Source organism: Artemia sp. Qi Xiang Cuo, chromosome 17 (assembly GCF_049724085.1).
Source record: "Artemia sp. Qi Xiang Cuo chromosome 17, ASM4972408v1, whole genome shotgun sequence".
In the NCBI taxonomy this organism is placed as follows: Eukaryota; Metazoa; Arthropoda; class Branchiopoda; order Anostraca; family Artemiidae; genus Artemia; species Artemia sp. Qi Xiang Cuo.
In genome coordinates, this window is record NC_142810.1 from 51,743,863 (window position 1) to 51,762,140 (window position 18,278).

The 18,278-nt window shown below is 35.3% G+C and overlaps 1 protein-coding gene across 1 annotated transcript; it reads left to right on the top strand.

Moving 5' to 3' along the window:
* The first annotated feature begins 4,131 nt into the window (after positions 1 to 4,131).
* On the top strand, positions 4,132 to 7,614 carry LOC148942311 (uncharacterized). The gene is made up of 2 exons (XM_089103286.1): positions 4,132 to 4,198; positions 5,026 to 7,614. Exons 1-2 carry the CDS (start codon positions 4,132 to 4,134, stop codon positions 6,246 to 6,248), a joined length of 1,290 nt encoding a protein of 429 aa, XP_088959412.1. The 3' UTR covers positions 6,249 to 7,614.
* Positions 7,615 to 18,278: the final 10,664 nt, after the last annotated feature.

Below are 18,278 nucleotides of genomic sequence, written 5' to 3' on the forward strand. Positions count from 1 at the left end.
TTTTTCAAATTTTACTCCTCCTCAGGGTGCACATAGTGGTTTTCGATTTAGTTCGAAATACCCCTCAGCATCCACAGAAATTTCACATTTAGACCATTACTCTTTTATGACACAACCAGGTTAGATCATTTTTCTCTTTCCCAATGACTAATCCTGTTTCGCCAATCATAAATATTGTATAATCTATAAATTATCAAATAATTTACCCTAAATAAGCGTATTCTTTCTTGTCAGTGTCCTATCAATTGCCCTCGCGTTTTTTCTTTAATTGGTTTTTTTCTTCCTCAACGTGATCATAAAGGCTATTGCTGAGAGTGAAACAAAGTTCTTCTTATGTGTCTGCTTTTTACCTTTTTTGTCATTTTGTCTTCTAAAATCAGGTGATAACTTGAAACCCTGCTATTCAAATTTTGCTTTCTCCAGTTAAGGACAGCCTTCTAAACCTGTTTGCATTCGTCAAAAGATAACCGCCCTTTTTTATACAGTAAGATCTCTTTTGTATACATAATTCTAGGTAATCATATATTCTGGCCTTAAAGTATTTATTCCTGTTAATTAATCAGCCAAGTTTATTATTATACCAAAGTATCAAAAAGAATAGGTCTGGCATGTCAAAAAATACGAGTCGTTATTAACTTTGGCATGTAATTATAATGTTTACAAAATTATTGCACAAAAGAACGATCAGATCGCATACGGAAATTAGCCGGGGGAACTTAAATTTTTCTTCTCCCGTTTGACCCCCGGTTGGGGCGCTGATTTTCAGGAGCTAACTGAAACTCTGGCAGGATGCTACGAAAACATCCGAGGAACTTTGACGTCTTTGTTGTCTGCGTATTTTTAAGTTCGACGCATTGCATCCTGTCGCTCAGAAAACTGGGTATCTGTCTAACAAGAAATTGTCGAGTTTTCATTTCAGCTGTTCCAGAAACGACGATATACTGGTCTAAGAGGTCAAACGCCTTGATCATGTCCCAAATAAGAACATCGACGTAAGAGCCAGGATTTTCAAGGTGGCTCAGGATTTCTTCCATCATGATGACAAGGTAGTTTATAGTGCTGTGATTGGGGCGGAATCCAAATTGCCGTGAATCAAGCGATTCCTTGATGTCGTCATAGAACCAGCCAAATAGAAAATTTTCGAAGATTTTTGAGAAGTTTGGAGTCTTCGAGATAGGCCGCAGGTCTTTAACTTGTCTCGGGTTCGGCATCTTTGGGATAGGGATGATCTACGCCTCCTTAAATTGCTGGGGGAAGGTTCCCTCAACAAGGCACTGATTGAAAACTACAGCAAGTGGTACAGACAGTTCCTTCGAACACTGGGCAATGATTTTGGTGGGGACTTCTAAGGGACATGATGCCGTATTCTGGTCCATCTTGCGAATCTTTTTCTCGACTGCTAGGGAAGTGATTATCGGGATTTCCATTCAGTGTTCCGTTGAATTCGGATAGTTGCTGAAGAGGTTGATGTTTAGAGCAGATTTCGGCGAAGTAGGAGTTTATTTCGTCTGCTGACAAGGATCTCCCGTCTTGATCAAGAACTTCGGAGTTCCGAGATTGACGACTGAGTAGTTTCTTGACTGTAGTGTGGAATTTCTTGGGATCTGTCGTCGAAAGTTGTTCAACTACTTTGGCTCCGTACTGTCGGTGGGCGGCTCGAGATTTGTTCACAACTACATTCCGCAACTTCCTTGCCTCACTCTGGTACCCATTGTCAAACAGTTGGTCACGCTCGTTTATTATTTGTCTGATCCCGTCCTTCATCCAGGGCTTTAACCTTTTTCTGTTTTTCAGGAAAGCACTGTTGAAATCCTTCGAAAAGGTAGTCCAGAAGAAATTCAGTCATCTCGTTAGCTCCGTCGAGTCTTAGAAACTCAGTCCAGTTCGTCAAGGAGAGGCATTATCTGTAATTCATGACGCCCTCTTTGGTGATGGAGCGGTATTTTCTAATCTCATATCCATTTTTCGGCTTGTAGCCATTTGGCACCAGGCGAATAATTAGATGGTCTCCTCTTCCAAGTGGGTGCTGAGTTTCGGGCTCACGAAAGTAATCGGCTCAGTTAGTGAAGGTACGACCGAGAGTCTTCTCTTTTCTGGTGGGGCAGTTGACTATCTGTTTCAGGGATAGCGGCGCATACACCCACGATGAATTTTTTTCATTAAAATATCCGGCGATGATTATTGCAGCGCAGGGGATATTTGTAGGGAATCCGGTCCGTGCAGTTTTGTCAGTAAGAGAGTAACTCTTTACGGAACGGTCCATTTAAGGGGTAAAAAACGACTCCGTAGACAACGCACCCAAAGACACCTAGCCCATAGCCACTAGACCTCTAAAAAGCTCTTTCTCGGGACTGATATTCGCAGAATCCGAGATTTAATGGAAAATTTGCACAGAAAAACGGACGCATCCTCCATGATGGACTGGAATTCTGCCAGTGTCACACCGTGGTAGCAGATGGAAGTTGTACCCGTCGATTTATACGAAATCTGCAGAGGCCACCCATGTTTTAGTAAATGCTTCGATGTCGATTTTGTCACGGCGTACGAAGTGTTTGAGCTCCTGAGTCTTATTTCCAAGGGACTGGGAGTTGATGAGCCCCATGTTAGGGAAAGAACTGAAAATATGTTTCTTTCTTCCAGGTTTGAGGGGAATCATTGCATTTACCTCGCCCATGACCTTGAGTGATTCTGCGTCAAAAATGTTTTTTTTTTGGTGGGCGCATTTATTTTATTTTTTAGGTCAGTTTCTGGATTCCAGTTTGCTAGACCTTCCTTTTTAGAAATTACACCATCGTCTCGAGGATGGTGATCGGAGGCATGGTAAGTTTGCCCGGTACCTGCCGGTAAGTGTTCTTGTAGTATCAAGAGTCGGAGATTGTCGGTTCTTGACGGAAGAGGTTTGGATAGTGGTGGTTGATTTTTATGTTTATTGTACAATAGCTGTGTCTTCCATTTGTTTTCTATTGACTGCTGGTTGATTCTGGCTCATTGCTCCATCGTTTATCTCTGTTTGTTGGTGGCGGACGTTGTCTGTGGCTGAGGAGCCATTCCTATAGAAAGTGCGAGTTCGAAAACATTCCCGTTGAAGTTGTTGCAGTGAGTGATGTTTCAGAGGATGTGTCGAGTTTTTTGGTCCTATGGTATCCACGTTAGCTTTGGCTGTTTGTTTAACTTGTGACGGTGGGTGGTAGTAATTGCAACGATGTCCCCTATTGCAGCGGCCTGTTGCAAACTTCTTGCATTTCGGGGATAAAGTTTTGCGCGTTTGTCTGATTTGGCACCTTCACAACCACCTAAGCTGGAGTGATATTCACATATCGACGGTATTGCTGCTGAATGGGAATTCCTGCACCCGTTGCCCCATCTACAGTGTCCGTTTTTAAAATAAAAGTAATTTTTTTCTGCCTTTTTCTGAGTCTCAGTTGGAGAGTCGAGTACAATGACTGATTGATCCTTTTTCGGAAGCTCAGCCCTGGGTTTTGCCGAAGACTGGCAAGTCTCAGCTGTTCCTGTAGTCGGGGAGATTTGATTATCAGTAATTTGTTTTGTTTTTGTACCTTCTTCACTTGTACTGACAAGGCGCAGTACCTTGCGTATGATAACTGTCTCGTGGCGATCAGTCATAGTACTCGTTCTCTTTTGTGTTGGTAGGCTGACCGTCCGGCTATTATGGTGCCATCAGTTATTTTTGAGAAGCAGGGGTTTATTCGTCAGTCAGTAGGGGTTTATTTGGCTATGTACCAGCGTCGATTTACGGATCCAAGGGGGGGGGGCGTCTTGGTTTTTCAATGAGCCAGTACCAACTTTTAGTCTAGCCTACAAGCAAGAATATATACAACTAGTGTGAAGGTCAAAATATGCCAATATGTTTTCAAAGTATGTTTACTCAGCCAACATGTTTTCTAATTTGAAAATTCTTATTGCCTTTGAGGTAGACAGAATGTGGGAAGTACAATACTCAAATCACCTATTCCCAGCACAGGATTAAAATCCCGCTGGTACCAACTCGATCTCTTGTTTCTTTAACATTGTTCCCTTCTGCACAAACTATCACCAAAAATACGCAAAAACGGACAAGCCAACGTAATCGATGGCGTTTTAATATTTAGCATTTGGCAACTATGTCTATTGATGGCTGCAGATTCGGAAGAAGAAGAAGGATATCGATTCAGCTTGGCTTTGTTTACAAACATCAGCTGTTTCTATTATTGAACTTGCAGATAAAGGATAAGTCCCTTGGGAATAGAAAATAAAAATTCTGTAAATTCAAGTTTTAAGTAAGTAAAGTGACATACCAAGAGAAACCACTTAAAATGGCACTTAGGTACAAATATAAACAGAAATGACAACTATGGGCAGAAATAAATATTCTTTCTCACAAATTTGGCCAACAATCCTTTTTTCAATTTCACACCACCCAGTTGCTGTTGAGTTACCCATATTGCCCCTTGTTGACTTTTCCTTATTGCTATTGGATTTGATATGTGCAAGACCTATGGAAAACGTGACTTTCGTCATTTTTTTTTTCAATGCGAAGCTTTGCGGCTACCCCAAAAATTTACCTTCAACACATGATTTGTATTCTCTTAGCTCTTCCTATTTTAGTTACAATAATTCGTAATATTTGCTGTAATATTTCCTCTCCTTCACTTATGGGCTGATTTACACCACGGTATACTTTTTGATCACTTAAGGTTTCATTTTCGCTCTTTCATTGCATTAGAATAACTAATTTTAAATGCTAATATAAGTATTTGTGTTAGACATATTAGTTGTTAGGACAAATTAGTTGTTAAGACATATCGAAACATATACCTTTTTTTTAGACTTTTAAAACATATTGAAAGATTTATTTTTTGTTTTCAGTTTATTGATTTTTGATATTTTGTTTTATTCGATTTTTTTTACTCCGTAGGCTTTTAAAAACATATTGAAAGATGTGTTTTGTTTTTGGTTTTTTAAGTTTTGATTTTTTGTTTTATTCATTTTTGCTTTATTTTAACTCTATAGACTTTTAAATTTTAGGTCACTTTTCTCCACACGTGTCTGGAATACACTTACAGGGAAATACGTCACTAGTTGTTTCAAAGAATCCATCTACGAACGGTTTCTCAAATACATGTGCATCGGAATCTGAAGGAAAAGGCTTCGAAAATCAGGAAACTGGTTTGAAAAGGTGCCTGCAAAGTAAGAAGTATTCAAAATCGGAAAGATCTCAAAGAACTCATAAAGAGAAAAAAACATATAAATGTGAGGTATGTGACAAGATATTTCTTCAAAAGCAGCATTTGAACGAGCACCAAAGAGTGCATACAGGGGAGAAACCGTTTAAATGTGATGATTGTCACAAGACCTTTTCTCTTGCAGGACATTTGAACACGCATAAAAGATTGCATACTGGTGAAAATCCGTTTAAATGTTATGTTTGTGACAAGACCTTTTCTCAACCTGATCAATTAAACACACATCAAAGAACGTATACGCGTGAGAAACCGTTTAAATGCGATGTATGTGACAAGACCTTTTCACAACCTTCACGCTTGAAAACACATCAAAGAATGCATACCGGTGAAAAACCGTTTGAATGCGATGTATGTGACAAGACATTTTCTGAACCTGCAAATTTGAAAACCCATCAAAGAATTCATACGGGTGAAAAGCCGTTTAAGTGTAATGTTTGCGACAAAACCTTTTCTCGTTCTTCATATTTTAACCTGCACCAAAGAGTGCATACAGGTGAGAATCCGTTTAAATGTTATGTTTGTGACAAGACCTTTTCTCGACCTGATCAATTGAACACACATCAAAGAATGCATACCGGTGAAAAACCGTTTAAATGCGATGTATGTGACAAGACCTTTTCTCAACCTTCACACTTGAAAACACATCAAAGAATGCACACCGGTGAGAAACCGTTTGAATGCGATGTATGTGACAAGACATTTTCTCAAGCTGCAAACTTGAACACCCATCAAAGAATTCATACGGGTGAGAAACCGTTTAATTGCGATGTATGTGACAAGACCTTTTCTAAACCTGTAAATTTGAACACACATCAAAGAATTCATACGGGTGAAAAACCGTTTAAATGTGATGAATGTGACAAGACCTTTTCTCAGCCTGCAAGTTTGAACACACATCAAAGAATTCATACGCGTGAGAAACCGTTTGAATGCGATTTATGTAAAATTAACTTTTCTCAACTGGGCAGTTTGAACAGGCACCAAAGAGTGCATACGGATGAGTAGCCAAATACATGTTATGTATGCTTGAAGCGTTTTTCGCAAGAGTACAGTTTGAATGCACCTTAAATACGGCATACAGGTGAAAAACCTTTCATATGTGATGAATGTAGAAATTTTTTTGTGATTTTAGCAATTTGCACAGGCATCAAAAAGTGCATACAGGAGTCTATCAAAATTGTTGTAACACTAGTTCTATCCTCATTGGTTTGAGGCTATTATTCTCACAACGACTTAGTAATACATCGAATTAGTTTTTTCAAATGTTTTTTCGTGTTTTTAGCAAATTCATGTCCTTTTTTTTCCTGTCTTTAGTTTCTTTAGCAGTTTTTAGCAATTTCATCATCCTCCTGTGAAAAGTAGTCATACATATTTGCTTGATTGTAACAAATATGATGTATGTAAGAAATGCTTGTCCACATCAAGATTTTTGAATGAGCTCCAAAGAGTTTATACAGCTGAGAAACTATTCAAAATGAAACTAAAAAAAATTATCATGAGTAGGGCTGATAACCTCTTATTTTTTCTCAAGCCCAGGACACAATTTGCACTTTACTGACAAAAAAAAAACAGCAATAAAAAACAAATGACCATGGATTGTCAGTTTAATTGACATATACTGATATTTATTCCTTAAAGTTTTAATAATTTTAACGTATTTTGTTTTCAGTAAAGCGTAAATTCTGTTCTGGTCTTGAGAAGGCTCTGGGGTTACCAGCCCTACTTATGTTAATTTTTTCTCGTTTTGAGTTTGACTCGGCAATTTATCATAATTTCTGTTCCTTTTGAGTTTCATTTATTAATTGATAGTGATTTGGGGTAGTCTTACACTTGAAAGATTTTGCTTTGTTTTTGCTTATTTTTGGCTTAATGGAGCTCTTTACTTTTCTTTGCAAAACTTGTTTTATGGAAAAAAATTGTTAAATTAATTTCTGTTCGTTTTTATTGACCTAGTCTTTTTCATGGAAAAAATACTATTTTATACTTTCTCCGTTTTTTTTCTATAAGAATCCATAGTATGGGTTGCTATTTTTATGTTGGAGAAACTTTTTCAACAATTTTTAATCCTGACACGAACAGTATTGTTTAATTTAATTTTAGAGCTTCTGAAGTTGTCCTGAAAAATAAAACTTAGTATTATTCCCAAAAGATTCTATCTACACCCGTTGACAACCTTGATACACTTACACTCTTTTTATTTATTTAAATTGTATGAACAGAAATAGTAATAGTAGTATCCCCAAAAGTTTCAACCTACTCTCGATATATTGCTGAATCTTTCTCGGTATATTGCTGAGGTGTCTTATTGGCAGCCATAAACACAATGCCTTTTGATTTAACTTAAATCAGTTTTTACTCTTAAAGCATAATGGTCTAATTGCATAATTGTGGAGCATTAACATACCTAATATACCTAAAGATATAGTTGCTGGACCTTTTTACTGTGCTAAACAAAATGGCTTTCTCGTAATTTTGACTGGATGTGTTTTGAAAATGAATGGGCTTGGGAGAAGGACTGCTTGCCCTCCGATTCTTGTTACTCTTAAAAAGGGCACCAAAACTATCTATTTTGATTTGAATTAGCTCCTTTACAAGTTTCAATGATATTTCGAGCTATAATAGAGTGGTGCTGCCTATGATATTGCGAAATCCCCTATAAGCTAATGGCAAAAAGTGCAATTGCAATTGGCCCATTATGCTTTATTCTTTAAACTAATTGTTGCTTTAAAATAAGTGAAAAGGCATTGTCATTATAATTGTCAATAAGACACCTCAGTAATATATCAAGAACAACTGAGGTATTTATTTGAAACTTTTGGGGATACTACTATTACTATTTCCGCCCTTGGACTTTAAATAGATAAAAAGAGTTTAAGTGTATTCAGGTTGTCAAAGAGTATAAATAGAATCTTTTGGGAATGATATTAAATTTTATTTTTCAGGTCAATTTCAGAAGCTATAAAATTAAATTAGAAAATACTGGTTTTGTCAAGATTAAAAATTGTTGAAAAAGTTTCTCAAACATAAAAATAGCAATCCATACTATGGATTCTTGTAGAAAAACACTGAAAAATTTTTATTTTTTCCATGAAAAAGACTATGTCAATAAAAAACGAACATGAATTAATTTATAAAACTTTTTCCACTAAAAACAAGTTTTTCAAAGAAAATTAAAGAGCTCCATTGAGCAAAGAATGACGAAATGTAAAGTAAAACAATCTTTCAAGGGTAAAACTACCACAAATCCCTTACCTTTACCTTACCTTTAAGTCCCATCCGTCCTTGAAGGTCGTCTTGGGGCCTCTTTCTTCGTAACGGCGTGGATGTGCCTTCTGTATGCTTCACGGTCTTTTGCTAGGCGAAGAAGGTCCGAGAGGCGGTGAGGTGCAAAGTTTTCCTTCCACCTTTTTGGGTGACGACCACGAGGACGAGAACCGTGACTTTGGCCTTCGAAGGTGATTTTTGGGAGACGGGACCGACTCATCCGTTGTCCGTGACCGAGCCATCGAAGGTGCTGGAGCTGGATCTTCATGAGAATTGTTTGTTGTACTTTAAGGCGCTCGAAAAGTTCGAAATTTGAGATTCTATCAAGGTAAGTGATCCCGCCGATGCGGCGGAGGCACTTAGTTTCAAATGCTGCAAGTCGACGGTTGTCATTTACCTTCAGTGTCCATGTTTCACATGAGTAGATTGCGATGGGGATGATCAGGGTATCAAAAAGTCGTGTCTTAAGCCGCAGAGACAAATCCTTGCTTCGCCATATGGGCATAAGGGCCTTGAAACTGGAACTCGCGAGGGCGAGACGTCTTTTGATGTCTTTTGATGGACTGTTGTCGCTGGTGATCAGACTACCGAGATAAGGGAACTCGTCAACCCACTGGATACTCTCTCCATTAATTTTCAGGTCTGGCTTAACTGTATCCTTTGGCTTTCGTGAGCAGCACATAGCCTTTGTTTTTGATACATTTATGATCATTCCAAAAGAACTAGTGGCTTCGAAGACGTCGTTAAGAACGGCTTGTAGATCCTCGGGTGTTTCAGCCATTTCGTTGATATCGTCGGCGTAGGCTAGCTTATCTATCTGAACACCCCCTATATGTGCGCCACAAGTTGTCTCCACCAGGGATAAGACTGCTGTGAGGAAAAGGTTGAACAGCTCTGGAGACAAAAGGCATCCTTGAAGGACACCTGCGGAAGTCTGAAAACTGTCAGTGAGACCTTCACTAGTCATGACACGACTCCCAAATTTTGAGTACATATCCTTGATAAGATCTACTAGGTTTCGTGGGATTCCGTAATGGAGAAGGATATGCCATAGGCCATTTCTCCAAATAAGGTCAAATGCTTGCCTAAAGTCGATGAAGAGCTGATACAGGCCGCGACCGAATTCCAGATATTCCTCTAAAATTTGGCGAACAGTGAAAATTTGATCAACGGTCGATCTCCCAGGGCGAAAACCGGCTTGGTATTCTTGGATGACTAAGGATGACACGGCTCTGATCCGTTGGAGTATAATTCGGGTGAAGATCTTGGCAGTTTGACTTGTTAGGCTAATAGGACGGTAATTATCACATATCGCCTTTGACCCCGTCTTGTGTAGTGGAACAATTGTGGCTTCGCACCAAGAAGTTGGGAAATGACTCTTTTGCCAGGCACTGGAAACAATCTTGTGGAAAAGATCTATAAGTGGTTCACACCGGACTTTCAGCAGTTCTGCCTGTATCCCGTCCGGGCCAGGGGCCTTGTTAGTCTTCAGCGCTTGGATGGCATCTTCGACCTCAGAACGGAGAGGAGGTGGACTGGGGTCTGAGAGAGTAACGGGCAAGAGGTCCAGGACAGCAGAGTTTGGAAAGATATCAGGATTAAGCTTTTCTTTGAAATGCTCCATCCATCTCGATCGGATACCTTCTGTGCTTTGTATCTGAGAGCCATTTTTATCTAGCAGTGTACAAGAACTGAGGCTTTTCTTGCTTGTTAGCTCACGAACTCTCTTATACATAAAGTATGAATCGCCTCTCTTAAAATCAGCCTCACACTGTTCACATTTGTCTTTAATGTAGGTGCGATGGGCTCTACGGGTGGCTTTTTCTACAGCACGCTTCAACTGCTTATATCTGTCCCTGCTCTCTCTGTCTGACCTGTTATTGTGTTTTCGTTTCTCAGTACATAATACAATAATTTCATTTGTTATCCAAGGCTTTTTATCACCCTTTTTGGTTCCTAGGGCGGACATCGTGTTATCCTACCACAAATCACCATCAATAAATTTATGAAACTCAATAAGAACCAAAATTACAATAAATAGCCGAGTCAAACACAAAACGAGCAAAAATTAATAAGAGCAGGGCTGATTACCCCCATGTCTCCCAAAGACCAGAACACAATTTGTGCTTTACTGAAAACAAAATACGTTTGAAATGTTTTTACTTCTCTTACTTTCATAAATAAAAAAAATATTAAAACTTGAAGGGTTGTGCCTAAAATCAGAATATGTCAATTAAACTGACAATCCAAGTTCTGTTTTTTCTTCTTTTTTTTAAAGCACAACCCATACTATGGCTGCTTATAGAAAAGAAAATAGAAGAATTAATAGATATAAAATATTATTTTTTCCATGAAAAAGACTGTCAATAAAAAATAAACAAAAATTAATTTTAAAAACTTTTCCCACAAAACAAGTTTTTCAAAGAAAGTAAAAAGCTCCATTAAGCCAAAAATGAGCAGAAATAAATAAAAATAATCTTCCAATCATAAAAATACCACAAATCAATAAATAAATGAAACACAAAAGGAACAAAAATTTCAAAAAATAGTAGTAAAGGGTGTCCTTAAGATCCGAGACAAATTGCCGTCACAGCCACACGCCCTTTTTCTAGGTCAATCAGAGAGCTAAAATACTAACGGAACATTTGCATAATCACCAATGATGAAAATCTAATGGGGAATTCTAATGTATCATGAGGGGAATTAAGAAACTAAAAGGCTTCTTTAGGATGAGAGATAAACTCTGGAATTATTATTTCGAAGCCTTTATAGTATAACTAGGACATCTTTAGATAATTTTCAGAAATTCAAACGAGAAACAGTAAGATTAATGACATTGAATATATTTAACGCGAGACTGGTTTCCTAAAAATTTTAAATGTGTCAGTGCACAGTTACCGAAGCAAAGGAACCAACAGAGATTAATTGACATTTTAGGGAATTATTTGGGCGAAACAGATTGAGACATTTTAGAGGATTATTTGAACGAAACAGATTGAGACATTTTAGAAGATTATTTAGGCGAAACAGATTGAGACATTTTAGGGGTCTAAGATAAACGAAAAGTACTAATATATGTTACTGTATGTCACTGGTACTCTTTATTGTACATCTTCTGTATATTAATAGTCTGAAAGCAGAAAACTTCTTTCATTAAAGATTGGCTTCCTGATTTTTCTTAATTTTTTATATTTTCCTCCCATACAAATAGAATATTCTTTTTCTTTGAATATTCTCGTATATTTGATTGAAATTATTTAATAATAATAAAGGCTATCTCTTATGGAGTATATTAAATCGGTTTCTTTCGGTTATTATTGTGTTTAAACTTTAAATAAAATGAAAACTTTTATGTAGAGTGAAGATGTGTTTGTTCAGTTTTAGTAACAAAAGTTTTTCAAAGCTTTTATGTTCTCGCCGGTTTCATTTAGCAATGAATTCTAGGATAAACGATAAGTACTAATATCCGTTACTGTAAGTCACTGGCACTTTTTATTGTACATCTTCTGCATATTAATAGTTTGAAAGCAGAAAGCTTCTTTCTTTAAAGATTGGCTTCCTGATTTTTCTTAATTTTTAGTATTTTCGTCCCACATAAATAGAATATTCTTTTTCTTTGAATATTCTCGTTTATTTGATTGAAATTGTTTAATAATAATAAAGGCTATCTGTTTATGGAGAATATTAAATCGGTTTCTTTCGGTTATTATTGTGTTTAAACTTTAAATAAAATGAAAACCTTAATGTAGAGTGAAGATGTGCTTGATTACTTTTAGTGGCAAAAGTTTTTCAAAGCTTTTATGTTCTCGTCGGTTTCATTTAGCAATGATGTCTAGGATAAACAAAAATTACTGATATCCGTTGCTGATAGTCACTGGAACTCTTTATTGTCCATCTCCTGTATATTAATAGTTTGAAAGCAGAAAGCTTCTTTCATTAAAGATTGGCTTCCAGATTTTTCTTAATTTTTAATATTTTCCTCCTACAAATGTTCTCGTTTATTTGATTGAAATTTTTTTATAATAATAAAGGCTATTTGTTTATCGTGAATATTAAATCGGTTTCTTTTGTTTATTATTGTTTTTAAACTTTAAATAAAATGAAAACTTTTATGTAGAGTGAAGATGTGTTTGTTTACTTTTAGTGGCAAAAGTTTTTCAAAGCTTTTATGTTCTCGTCGGTTTCATTTAGCAATGGTGTCTAGGATAAACGATAAGTACTAATATCCGTTGCTGTATGTCACTGGCACTTTTTATTGTACATCTTCTGCATATTAATAGTTTGAAACCAGAAAGCTTCCTTTCATTAAAGATTGGCTTCCTGATTTTTCTTAATTTTTAATATTTTCCTCCCACACAAATAGGATATTCTTTTTCTTTGAATATTCTCGTTTATTTGATTGAAATTGTTTAATAATAATAAAGTCTATCTATTTATGGAGAATATTAAATTGGTTTCTTTCGGTTATTATTGTGTTTAAACTTTAAATAAAATGAAAACTTTAATGTGGATTGATGATGTGTTTTGTTTACTTTTAGTAGCAAAAGTTTTTCAAAGCTTTTATGTTCTCGTCGGTTTCATTTAGCAATGATGTCTAGGATAAACGAAAAGTACTAATATCCTTTGCTGTATGTCACTGGCACTCTTTATTGTACATCTTCTGCATATTAATAGTTTGAAAGCAGAAAGATTCTTTCATTAAAGATTGGCTTCCAGATATTTCTTAATTTTAATATTTTCTTCCCAAACAAATAGGATATTCTTTTTCTTTGAATATTCTCGTTTATTTGATTGAAAATGGTTAATAGTAATAATAATAATAATGATAAAAATATAGTGACCTTCCGAGAACAAGCTTTCAGTAGATTAGTTTAATTTTAGTTACTTAACACACTCAAATTTATGTTAGATGTAATATGTATTTTCTTAACAGTAACATATTTTTTCTAAAAGCATCAACGCTTCCGTCAGTAACAATAATTTTCTCATAAAAGTAACAATTTTTCATAAATGATAACTAGTTATCAGTTAAAAGTAACAAGTTTTCCTTAGCACTAATAAACTTTTACTTAACATACTTAAATTTCTCCTATAAGTAATAGGTATTTTCTTAACAGTAACAAATTTCTTCTACTAGCACCAATTTTTCTATCAAAGATAACAAATTTCTCTTAAAAGTGACAATTTTTGTCAATGATAATAACTTTTCTGTTAGAAGTAGAAGGTTTTCTGTTAATGATACCGAATTTTTCTTAAAAGTAACATTTTTTTTCGTTATGATAACAAGTTTTCTGACATAAGTAGCAAGATTTCCTTAACACTGACAAATTTTCTCTTTGAAGTATCAACATTTTCCCTTAATACTAACAAACTCAAACTTAACACACTCAAATTTCTCTTAGAAGTAATAGGTTTTTTCTTAGCAGTAACAAATTTTTTCTAATAACACCAACCTTGATAATAAATTTCTCATAAAAGTTACAATTTTTCGTCAATGATAACAAGTTATCTGTTAGAAGTAACAAGTTTTCTGTCAATGATGCCAAATTTTTCTTAGAAGTAACAATTTTCCGTTATATTAACAAGTTTAAGTCAGAGGTAGCAAAATTTCCTTAACACTAACAAATTTTCTCCATCAAAGTAACAACAATTTTCCTTAATACTAACAAATTTATACTTAACACACTCAACTTTCTCTAAGAAGTAATAGGTATTTTATTAACAGTAACAAATGTTTTCTAATAACACCAACATATCCCTCAATGATAATAAATTTCTCACAAAAGTAACAATTTTTTGTCAATGATAATAACTTTTCTGTTAAAAGTAGAAGGTTTTCTGTCAAAGATAAAAAAAATTTCATAAAAGTAACAATTTTTTGTTTATGATAACAAGTTTTCTGTCAGAAGTAGCTAGTTTTTCTCAGCACTAACAAAGATTCTCTTCGGAGTAACAACTTTTTCCTTCAAACTAACAAACTTTTACTTAACACGCTCAAATTTCTCTTAAAAGTAATAGGTATTTTCTTAACAGTAACAAATTTTTTCTAATAACACAAATCTTTCCGTCTTTGATAATAAATTTTTCTTAACAGTAACAAATTTTCATCAATGATAACAAGTTATGTGTTAGAAGTAACAAGTTTTCTGTCAATGATACCAAATTTTTCTTAGAAGTAATAGTTTTTTCGTTATGATAACTAGTTTTCTGACAGAAGTAGCAAGTTTTCCTTAGCACTGACAAATTTTAAGTGGAACAAGTAAACACCCGCTCAGATATACATGCAAAGAGAGTAAGAGAGACAAAAACACATAAAAATATATAGATTCAGTTATATAAACCGACAAAGACAGACACTGGGACAAGCAAGTACCCACCCAAACTCACAGGCTTAGAGAGTGAGAGAGACAGAAACACATACAAAAACATAAACTTAGACATACGAACCGACAAAGATAGGCACTGGGACAGACAAGCACCCAACCAGACACACAGACCTAGAGAGAGAGAGAAAAAAAACAGATACAAATAAATAGATTTATACATACAAACCGACAAAGACAGGCAATAGAAAAATTTTTTCTAATAACACAAATCTTTCCGTCTTTGATAATAAATTTTTCTTAACAGTAACAAATTTTCATCAATGATAACAAGTTATGTGTTAGAAGTAACAAGTTTTCTGTCAATGATACCAAATTTTTCTTAGAAGTAATAGTTTTTTCGTTATGATAACTAGTTTTCTGACAGAAGTAGCAAGTTTTCCTTAGCACTGACAAATTTTCAGTGCAACAAGTAAACACCCGCTCAGACATACATGCAAAGAGAGTAAGAGAGACAAAAGCACTTACAAATATATACATTCAGTCATATAAACTGACAAATACAGGCACTGGGACAAGCGAGTACCCACCCAAACTCACAGGCTTAGAGAGTGAGAGAGACAAAAACACATACAAAAACATAAACTTAGACATACGAACCGACAAAGATAGGCACTGGGACAGACAAGCACCCAACCAGACACACAGACCTAGAGAGAGAGAGAAAAAAAACAGATACAAATAAATAGATTTATACATACAAACCGACAAAGACAGGCAATAGAAAAAGCAAACACCCACCCAAACATACATGCAAAGAGAGTAAGAGAGACAAAAAGACATACCAATATATAGATTCAAACATAAAAACAAACAAAGACAGGCACTGGGAACAAGCAAGTACCAACCCAGACACAGATGCTTAGATAATGAAAGACACATACAAACACATAAACTCCGACAAAGACAGGCACTGGGACAAGCAAGCACCTGCCCAGACACAAAGGCCTAGAGAGTGAGAGAGACAAAAACATATACAAACAAATAGATTTATACATACAAATCGACAAAGACAGGCAGTGGAACAAGAAAACACCCACCTAGACATACACGCAAAGAGAGTAAGAGAGACAAAAACACATACAAATCTGCAAGTACCCACCCAGAAAAACATGCAAAGAGAGTAAGAGAGACAAAAACACAAGCAAATATATAGATTCAGACATACAAACTGACAAAGACAGGAACTGTGACATGCAAACATCCGCCCAGACACATAGGCAAAGAGAGTGAGAGACAAAAACACATGCAAATATAGAGATTTAGACATAAAACTGACAAAAACAGGCACTGTGACATGCAAACACCCGCCCAGAAACATAGGCAAAGAGAGTGAGAGAGACAAAAATGCATACAAATACATAAATTCCGACACACAAAGACAGGCACTGGGTCATGGAAACACCGATCCCAGACACACAGTTCATGATCCGCGCCGCTGCCAGTGGCGCAGATTTTATGTGCACCCTCTACTAATGGCAGATTCAAACTCAAAATGAGCAAAAATAACATGAGTAGGGTTGATAACCCCCTTGCCTTCTCAAGGCCAGAACACAATTTGCGCTATAATAAAAACAAAACAGAGAAATTTTTTCACTTTTCTTACTTTCATAATTAAAAAATTACAAAAAGCTGAAGAATATGCCTAAATATAATACCAATTATTTTTAGGCATATTCATTTTTTTTAGTAAAGCGCAAACCATACTATGGCTTCTTATAGAAATTAATTTTTAAAAAATTTTCCACAAAATAAGTTTTTCGAAGAAAAGTAAAGAACTCCATTAAACAAAAATTAGCAAAAATAAACTCAAATAATCTACCTAGCGTGAAACTACCACAAATCAGCATCGATAAATAAATGAAACCCAAAACGAACAGAAATTACAATAATTAACCGAGTCAAACTCAAAACGAGCAGAAATTAACATAAGTTGGGTAAAAAACTCCTATGCCTTCCCAAGGCCAGAACAAAATTTACACTTTACTAAAAAAATATAAATGTTTTCACGTTTATAACTTTAATAAATCAAATAATATAAACATTTTGATTACTAAATATCAGTAAATGTATATTAAACTGACAATGCGCATTCATTTGTATTTTTTCCGTAAATTGCAAATTTTGTTCTTGCCTTGGCAAGGTTCAAATATGAAGAATGAGAAAAAGTTTTGTCGCAAACATTACACTTATACGGTTTTTCACCCGTATCTATTTTTTTATGTGTTTTCAAATTTGAAGGTTGAGAAAAGGCCTTGTCACATACATCACATTTAAACGGTTTCATTTATGAAACCGAAGGTGCCTGTTCAAAGAGCCCAGTTCAGAAAAGCATTGTGTACATACATTGCATTTAAAAGGTTTATCACCTGTATCCATTCTTTGGTGATTGTTCAAATGCAGCATTAGAGGAAATATCTTGTCACATACCTCATATTTATATGTTTTTTTCTCTTTATTAGTTCTTTGAAAGCTTTCCAATTTCTTATACTTTTTACTTTGCAGGCAACTTTTCAAACCAGGTTTCTGATTTTCTAAGCCTGTTCCTTCAGATTCCGATGCAAATGAATTTGAGAAACCACTCGTAGATGGATTTTTGAAACAACTAGTGACGTATTTCCCTGTAAGTGTATTCCAGACATGTGTGGTGAAAAGTGACCTAAAATTTAAAAGTTTATACAGTTAAAATACAAAGCAAAAAAAGAATAAAACACAAAATCAAAACTTAAAAAACCGAAAACTAAAACACAATTTTCAATATGTTTTAAAAGACAACAGGGTAAAAAAAAAACGAATAAAACAAAATATCAAATCTCAAAAAACCGAAAACAAAAAATGAATCTTTCAATTTGCTTTAAAAGTCTACAAAAAAAACCATATATCTTTTGATATGTTTGGACAACCAATTTTATTTTCGATCCCTCTTCTCTCTCTCTTGGTGATACTAATATTGACTCACAGTTCAAAGAGATAACACCTAGTTAGCGAAGAGGATTATAAATTGAAATCTAGTTTCTTTGAACTTGACCCAGTTTTCATCAGCATTCATTCCGCTTACATCTAAGTACACAGGCTGTGAAATAACTTGAAAAACCAGTTCCCATTGACAAGAATTGTCATGTTAAGTAGAAATCTTACTTTATAAGACTTGCTATATTAAGCAGAAATTTTGTTTGAATAATTACAGGCACTGGAGAATAGTCACTCGGATGCATTTGTGAGGCTCGGCCCTCAAAGAAAGATAAGTAATCTTTCTAATTATTATAACTATATTTCCGGATTAATTATGACTTCTGTTAATTTTTCTGAAACTCTACAAGAAATTAATAGAAAATTGAACGGAATAGAAATAGTTTCATCGCAGGTTCAAGAACTGAGAAACGACCTA

Bases quoted from the DNA above. Each gene is read 5' to 3' on its own strand.
- LOC148942311 (XM_089103286.1), top strand. From the start codon at position 4,132: ATGGCTGCAGATTCGGAAGAAGAAGAAGGATATCGATTCAGCTTGGCT. The intron at 4,199-5,025 runs GTTTCTATTATT...TTTAAATTTTAG, and splicing joins TTTGTTTACAAACATCAGCT to GTCACTTTTCTCCACACGTG.